The 8,454-nt window shown below is 39.4% G+C and overlaps 1 protein-coding gene across 1 annotated transcript in view; it reads right to left on the bottom strand.

Annotated features, from left to right (window-relative positions):
- Positions 1–8,454, bottom strand: part of LOC119423508 (vinculin) — a 29,461-nt gene that overhangs the window by 5,643 nt on the left and 15,364 nt on the right. The window contains exons 4-11 of the mRNA XM_037690905.1: positions 8,055–8,163; positions 6,994–7,116; positions 6,698–6,858; positions 3,177–3,267; positions 2,908–3,055; positions 2,266–2,419; positions 1,995–2,170; positions 1,434–1,620 (exon numbers count right to left, since the gene is read on the bottom strand). Of these exons, the coding sequence (XP_037546833.1) occupies positions 1,434–1,620; positions 1,995–2,170; positions 2,266–2,419; positions 2,908–3,055; positions 3,177–3,267; positions 6,698–6,858; positions 6,994–7,116; positions 8,055–8,163 (1,149 nt within the window). The remainder of the gene's footprint in view (positions 1–1,433; positions 1,621–1,994; positions 2,171–2,265; positions 2,420–2,907; positions 3,056–3,176; positions 3,268–6,697; positions 6,859–6,993; positions 7,117–8,054; positions 8,164–8,454) is intronic.

The following is an 8,454-nucleotide window of genomic DNA, read 5'->3' as shown; positions in this document are numbered from 1 at the left end:
TTTTATGTTATGAGTGCTTAGTGTATATTTAGTTGATGTTTTTCTTAGTTCATATCTTAGATGTTATTACTGTTTTTCTTATACATTTTATTGTTGGATGTAACTGGGACCCTGTGTACATAATTTCGCTCCACCACATGTACCACATGAGGTGCGAATGACAATAAAGAAACTCTGACTCTTTCTGTAAATCAAAACGTCTGTTTTACAGAAGTCCAACATATGAATTAAAACAAGGTACAATATTCCTCCTATCACACCATCACTAAAATGAAATATAAATTAGGCAGAACTGAAAATGCTTTAAGCTATTTGAAACCATTTGTGCAGACAAAATAAAGACTAGACCTTCACACTACAGGGAGGAAACAAAACTGAATCTAAGAAATGCAGAGGGTCCAAACCAGTGGCAGTTTTAGACTCTTTTTGGGGGTGCTGAAGCACCCTTAAATTTTAACTCGGCACCCCTGAAAAATAAAGTAAATTTTTTTAGGCAGTTCTGGGTTCTGTTTATTGCATTTATGATTCACTGCAACAAAATAAACAAATTTAAAAGGTAACAGATCACTGTAATACTTGATTTATTTATAGCATCTTAGCTAGCGCATCTGTATTGCACGTAGTTAGCTTAGCGCTATTTCTTTTTGTGCCGAGCGCTCGAAAATAGTTAATAAATCAAATGTTTATTTATAGATGTTTAACAATCCACTAAAATACACCATAATGCAGGAAATGGAATCTACTTAATTCAAAATTTTCTGGGGGAGGACCCCCCCCCCCCCCACACACACACACACACCACCACCAGTGTCCACCCCACTTAACAAATGCTTCTGACGCCAATGGCCACCATGTTGTTTAAGCTAAGAGCCGTTTTAACACTGGGGGCTGAGCACCCCTAAAGGTCAGATTCTAGAATCGCCCCTGGTCCAAACACTCCGTCCCTTTTTGCAAATGTGCTGAAAGTCATTAAGGGCAGCAACATATGGTTTTAATTTATCCTTATTTTTGGATTTAAGAAAGGCAAATAAACAGTGCAGGATGGGGAAAAAAAAAAAAGATGAAATATTTTTAGAAATAAATATTTAAATAAAAAAGCCTCCAGCACGACTTCTTGATTGCGTGGGTTACATTTTGATTGGAGCGAAACACCGAAACAAGCTCGTCTCGTTCTGTATGACCTCAAGTGATTTATAGTTTCTTTGCCACAGCACTGTGGTCAGCCTCTTGTTCTACTGTAAACATGTCGGATGTCTGTTTTGGTGGAGCCATGCCAAACCCAAAGAACAAAACAAGGCTGAGAGAGCATGTTCACACTGTGCTGTGTGTCATTAAGTCACCAGAGCAGTAGAAAGAATGTGGAGGAGTGAAAGAGAAAACAAACAACAAAAAAAAAAAAAAAGTTTGATAGGATGGAGGCTCGACTCACCCACACCACTGTCGTCCATGGTGGGGTTGTCAATCCAGCGCTGCGCCTGTTCAGTCTTCCCCTCTAAGTGAACGGCTGCCTTTGCAGGTCTGCTATTGGCCACAGCCTTGTTGGTCTTGGACTGCAGGTTCTGCAGGGCTGTTGCTATCTGCTTGGCTAAAGCCCTGGCCTCAGGTGTGTCACCTTTACCCCTATAAGGAATTAAACGCATCGGTTTCATTTATTATAATGGAGACAACATATATATCGGGAATTGTCAACTAGTGTGAAATTAGCACGCAAGTTTATACAAAACTTCACTAACAAAGTGGTCAAAATTAACCTCTCGTGTGGTATTTCAGTTCTTTGTTCAAGCAAACATAACATAAATTCCACTCCTATCAAACTGTGCCGTAAGATGACTACATTCTCACAGAAAGCACACTTTCTGGCAAGACCAGTCAGTTTTTCTGTGACGTAAACAACTTCCTTTGTAGAGAAGTTAAAAACTGAGATGGGATCATTTACACAGCTATAGGATTTAACCTCCCTTTATAAAGAGGAATCCTGTTGCAGCTCAACTTACTGTCTTCTCAGCTCAGATAGCTTGGCCGTCATGGCGGCCAGCTCTCCAACTGAGCGCAAAATCTCATCTCGTTCTTTAGGGTCCTCACACATATCTGCGATCTTTCTGGCCTCAGCAAGGAGGCCTCTGATGTTCTCCTCTCCCTCGGGGCCGCCGTTGGGGTCTGCGAGCCAGCTCTGCAGAAGGAGGCAAAGACAAAACACAATTAAGAAACCGTAAAATTGCTACAATTCCTGCTTCGTGACATCTCGGTGAAGATGTAATCACTCACTTGTGCAGCGTCGATCCTTTTGGCGATGGCCTGCTTGGAGTTAGTCATGGCCTCCAGTTTGCGAGCAGCATTTTGCACCTTGCCCGTGAGCACATCGAGTCCCTGGGAAACCTGCTGAGCCTTCTGCATGGCGGCTGGGGATGCTCCTTGACCTCTGGTGTAAACAAAAAGCATATGGATGTCAGGTGCTGCATTTTAAAAGCCACACCGACTAGTTTTCTGTTTGCTTACTCAAAGGTTTAGGCCTCGAGGTCTTTTTTTAAGAGTACCAATTCCTAACTTAATCTTCCGAGGAGTGTTTTTAACAAGGTCTGAAAGTAGATTATAGATTTATTCCTTGCAGCTGTTTCTGATCTAAAGGGGCTCAGTCTCTGGTGACAATCAGATTTCATATCAAAAGGATAACAAACACTTCCACACTTACACTATAATCCTCTCTAACATGATTAGGAAAATAACACCACTGAGCCCCATACGGATGCAAAATGAAGCTCATGTGAAGAGCATTTATTAAAACCAGTCACGATGAAAATAGAAATAAACATCAAGATGTGGCAGAAAAGAAGTATTGAGAGATTAAACTGAATGTTATCTTTGTAGCGTAACAGAAAATAAAGAGACTGTTTATGATGAACACTGTACCTGGCTCTCATGTCAGAAACATGGTCCGTCATCCCACCCAGAGTCTTAGCTGTGCCCAGAATATCTCTGCGCTCCTTCCCAGCACAAAGTTCACCAACTTTCCCCGCTTCATCCAGGATCTGTCGGATGGCCTGCTCGCCAGCATCTCCTGGAAGCAGAACAAATCGTGTCAGATAAACCACAAATTTAACAACAAATAGGTTCCAGTGTGAGTAGCTGCAGAACTGATAGCTAAAGGCAGCAGCAAGGATATTTTTTTTTTTTCTTACCTGGTGGAGCGTTTGGATCCCTCAGCCAGTTTTTAGCCTGAGCCATCTTTGAATCAATCAACCCCAGAGCTCTCTTCATGGCTTCTGTGTCCTTTGGGTTTGAAAAAACTAAATTAAATCTCCAAGGGAATCAATGCAACAACAATAAACCTTTACTTATAATCAAACCATTAAACAGCTCATCTTTCCCTAGAATATATGCTTCTACATAACTTTCATACTACTGTATTTTTCAGACTATAAGGCGCACTTAAAATCCTTTAATTTTCTCAAAAATCAACAGTGCGCCATATGTATTAAGTCTGGTTGTGCTGATTGACCTCGAACCAATTTTATGTTACAAATGAACAACGTTGAGAGTTATTGTGAATGAGTTGAATAAAGTTTGACTTATCTGACTGTTTTGTTTCACTTAGTGTGCCTTATAGTCCGAAAAATATGGTAATTTTATAGTAATTCTGTAAATGTTTGTGGAAAAAAACTACAGAATTAAATTGTTTTCTTAAGAAATCAATTTACGACTTGGCTTTTAATGTCCTTTTATTCCCTTTGAGTCTGTTACTTGGCCAGGCAAAGTCTTAATGCTCTGGTCATCGTCATGATTAATCCACATTTATAAAGTTATTTCTGTAAAGTAACATCTGCTTAGAATCACACATCACCTCTAACAACTGGTGATCAAAACGGTTCAAACCATGCTGTTTCCATCATTCCTTCCTTGCCATGGTCAATATACAGTGTGTCACGTTATAAAAACCAAACTAATGTCATTCCATTGTATCTCATTCAGAGTGGATGGAAATACAACAGACAGCAACTGAGCCAACAATGAAGCCTCTCATTGCAGGAGACTACAAAACAAAGCAGAGTCCTGTAGGAGAGACCGCATTAGAGCATTGTGCTTTTCTTATAGTACAAAACACAGATTCTTCTAAATGCAGCTCGGTTATTCGTAGTTCAAAATGAGTTTCAAAGCAAATCAATTCAAATTTTGGCTCGTCTTTGAAATCTGCAGCGCACAAAATGATTCAAACTTGAGCCAATGTCTTGACAAAACGGGAAAATCAAACGAGCTTGAGTGAATGTCCTGTTACCGTGAACAACAAGTGAGCGCACGGGAAGAAAAGAGGAAGTAAAAGACGATGTGAAGTGACAACACAACTTTGTGACTCTTAGTTTGTTGCTCAAACGTGCAGAGCATGCTGCTGCTGTTCCGACGCTCATGTGGGGGTGCTGAAAATAGCCTGTTAAATAAACTAAAAGACATAAAACGAACAATAATTTTCTAAAAATCAAAGGGCTCTTGTGTTTAGAGATTATACACAGTGTGATTTATGGCATTAAAAATAAATACAGTGTTTAGTGCTCATTAAAACCAAAATTTAAGAGAAAACTAGTCTGTATTTTTTGGATGAAAGCAAAAAGAATGCCGCTCTCTTCCATTAGGAAAAACTTGATGTCCATTAACCTTCAGAGATATCCTCTTAATGACAGCAAAATCAATATGCATGAGTCAGATCAATCAATAACCTATCAGGGGTGTAGCAGTGTTTGAATGGCACAGAAGGGCACACAGATGTTGACACAATGTTGTGTTATTATGCAAAAACAAAATACAAAAACTTTTTTTAGAAAAAATGCATAGATCATCATAGATGGTCACCAATCCAACTGCTAAAGTTCATAAAAAGCACTTTTCATTGGTAGTGAATGAAAAACCTAAAATAAAGTCAATTAGACTCATCGCTGCCTAAGAACTCAAACGCACAATGCAGCACACTCATCTGCCAGACATGCTGCAGCTGCACAAGCAGGGAGTGACAGGTGAGGCTTACCTTCTACAGGGAGTGAAGTGACAACAAACAGTAGAAACAAAGAAGGAACAACATAAATGCAAACGTTCAACTTGGCATACCAAACACCAGCAACAACAAAAAGTAAAAAATAAAAAACAACAGATTTTTTGCATGCAAAGAAATCTTTCCTAATGCATCAGGACAGTAAAAAAAATAAAAAAAAAAAGAGCTGAAAAAGATTAAAGAAGACGAATAAATCACCTGAATAGAGATACAGAGAAAGTGCATGTCTGCTTTAATACCAACTGTACGTAGAACAGTTATTACTCACATTTATCCAAAGTAATATGATGCAACATTATTATAAGCTGAGTGAAGGTGCTTTTTTAAAAACACTACTGTTATTTGATTTTAGGTAAAAAATGTATTTAAAAAAATGAAAGCATCTCAAACGGCACTGCAGTCCGTTCTTTCAGTGCAAGTTCTTTTAATATTTGCTATACAGTAGTCCCTCGCTACTTCGCGGTTTGACTTTTGCAGACCTGCTTTTGTGGTTTTTCAAAGTAATATTGTACGAGGGACAAAAATTTTACACGACACACGACTGTCAACTTTAATATTACTCACGTGATTGGGATAGTACAGGATCCAGTAAAAAATTAACCAAAAATAAATAAATACTTCAGACAGCCATTTTCTAGTTTTCTCTCAATAAGCCTACACTGTATCGCCACTCGAAAGGACTACATTACCCAGAAGCCAACAGTGCCCCGCCCAAAAGCCAACAGTGCTTCCAGTCGTTGCTTTCTGCTGAAATGGAGGGAAAGTTTTGATCCGATCCGAAAAAGTTCAATCTTTATTCATAGTGACTTCGGCACCCAGCGGATGCAGAGCCGCACAGAACCGGACCTCCAGACTCATCGGTCAGTCTGAGTGCTGCTTGCCGGCCCATGAGACTTCTCGAGCGGGGAGGCGTCGCTTGGAGATCTGGTGTTATCTCTGGAGCTCACTGGGACTTTTTTCATCCAGATTTGGACTCGATCAGGACCATTGTCTTGTTTTGTGCTGGCTATCCGAAGGTCCGGCTCTCTTGAAAAGCGTTTTGATCTCAAGGGCTTCAGAGAGCTGATCAGAACCGGACCACAAGTGGCAGGGTAGGTCTGCTGAACCGGAATCGAGCTGCTGTACACTATCAAGTTATCTCGATGAATAAACTCTTGCTAACTAAACTTTTACTTTAGTTTAGTTGATTTAAATGTATGACTGAACTGTTTTGGTTTGTTGTTTCAACTCAGAAATCTGTCGATTTAACTTAAGTGTTAAATAAAAATAAAATAAAATAAATAAAGCGTTTCTACTTCACGGTTTTTCACTTATTGCGGGCGTGTCCGGAATGTAACCCCGCGACAATCGAGGGACTACTGTAAATGGTTTTAATGGTTAACAAGCAACATTGTGCTGTTTTTTATTACTTGATATAAATCTGGAGAAGATAACTGTATTAAGGTGAATGACGGTCAGAACAAACTGCACGTTGGACTCCACACAGATGGTATTATATTGAACCATCTGTCCAATAAGTACCCCAGGAGATTTGATACAGAATAAATCACTTGTATTGGTAATTTAACCTTTCTCTGTTAAACAAACAAACATAAAAGATATTAAGCTTATACAAGTGTGTGCAAAATATGTAAAACTTGTGAAAATCCATTTATTGTTTACCTTGTTGGCCCAGGCATCTTCATCCCAGGATGTAAGCTGCAGGACTCGGATGATCTCATTAATCTCAGCGCTCATCTTCTCAAAAGTAAAGTTCCGGTTCTTTAAGGCCTCCTCCACACCCTGGCTCCCTGACGTCTTAGTTGTTACAAAGATTTTTATACCTGAAATGTTTAAGAAAACTCAATATTTATATAACAGTTTAAAGAAACGTCTCAAGGTTGATTATTAGTTTAAAGAAAAAAACAAAACACGGAATATAATTTTTTCTCTTTGTGAAAATTAATTAAAAAAACAACCTGAGATGAGGATGGGGAGTAGCTCTTTGACTGTGTTCATAGAATTGACCAGCATCACACGATGCTCCTGATGGGTAAGCTCCTGCTGTCGCTCATCTATCATCTTCGCCATCTTTGTCATACCTGGAAAGAAGCAGCACAATAGCTTTAAAGAAATATATTTAAACAAATGACACTTAAAGTAAAAGTGACTTTTAATGAGACACTTTGCTTGCCATACAGAGCCACCTTCGTCTCGCTCTGGAACTCCTGGAACAAATGCCAATTCAGCTGCATTTCACCGCGCCGCCCAGGTGAAATGCAGCTGATTTGACCATTTAAGTGCATTTATTAAGGAAAAGTTCAACTGAGACACACCTTTACTATAATGTTGAGCAAACTAATTGTTTTTAGGTGGTTATCTTGTTAAATTTCGAAGAAATGCACAGCGAGTCCTCCCTCTGTGCGCTCCCGCAGCCGCAAATAGATTTTTGAAATGCAGCTGATTTGACCGTCAAAGTCCTTTTATTAAGGAAAAGTTCAACTGAGACACACCTTTGCTATAATTTCAAATAAACAAATAATTGTTTTTAAATGTTAATCTGGTTAAATTCTTGTTAAAGTCCTCCCGTGCCATTTGGCAGCCAATCACTTTTTGGCACAACACCGCCCCAGGTTTCTGGGTGGTGAGCAGTGATGCACAACAAACGCGACAGCGGTGACACACAATACATGCAACTTGTATGGCAAAGCAACTTATTAATGTTTTTTCCAACTTTTTTAGACATTTTAGACATATTTTGACTTATACAACTTAAACGGCGGTGCGACGTGTATGGCAGAAAGTACGGTAAACATGAGATTTTTCTGTGATGCTTCTTTATGGTTGATGCTGATTTACGTTTTAATAAAAGAAAAACAGGGATGTAGTGGGTTACTTTCAAATTCTGTTAGCATTTGTTGGACCTTCACTTGTCACAGTATAACATTTAATTTAAGAAATAAATGGTCATCAAAATGTTAATCTGAGATGCGGTTAGGATCACGTTTCACTGCCATGTTAGTGTTATAAAGAGACTGACCTGGTCCCAAGTTCTTTGTGTAGGTGATCAAGTCCTCCATGGTCTCCACAACCTCCGCCACTGTCAGATACTCCAGAATGCCTTTGCACACACGGATTATTTTGCGGACCTATGAAACAATAATTGGACAAATGGACAACAAATCATTACAGAAACACAACGCTGCGTTCTCAGATTAAAGTGATTACATGAACACAACTGGCCTCTCTTCCCTCCTCACATTCCCTGTAATTACAAACTGATAAAGTTGTCTTCTGACATTCCAGCCTCTTTGTCCTTTATCCCTCTAGTTTTATATAGACTGCTGGAGTCACCACTTCACCACACAGAACGCTGCCTGACCTGCAGTGCAAAAAGATGACGGCACTGCTGACTGATGCTGACTCCTGCAGATGTGTCG

This window comes from Nematolebias whitei, chromosome 17 (assembly GCF_014905685.2).
Source record: "Nematolebias whitei isolate Nwh7 chromosome 17, NemWhi1, whole genome shotgun sequence".
Taxonomy (NCBI): domain Eukaryota; kingdom Metazoa; phylum Chordata; class Actinopteri; order Cyprinodontiformes; family Rivulidae; genus Nematolebias; species Nematolebias whitei.
The sequence above is the reverse complement of the archived record's forward strand: the minus strand, read 5'-3'. Positions and strand labels throughout refer to the sequence as shown.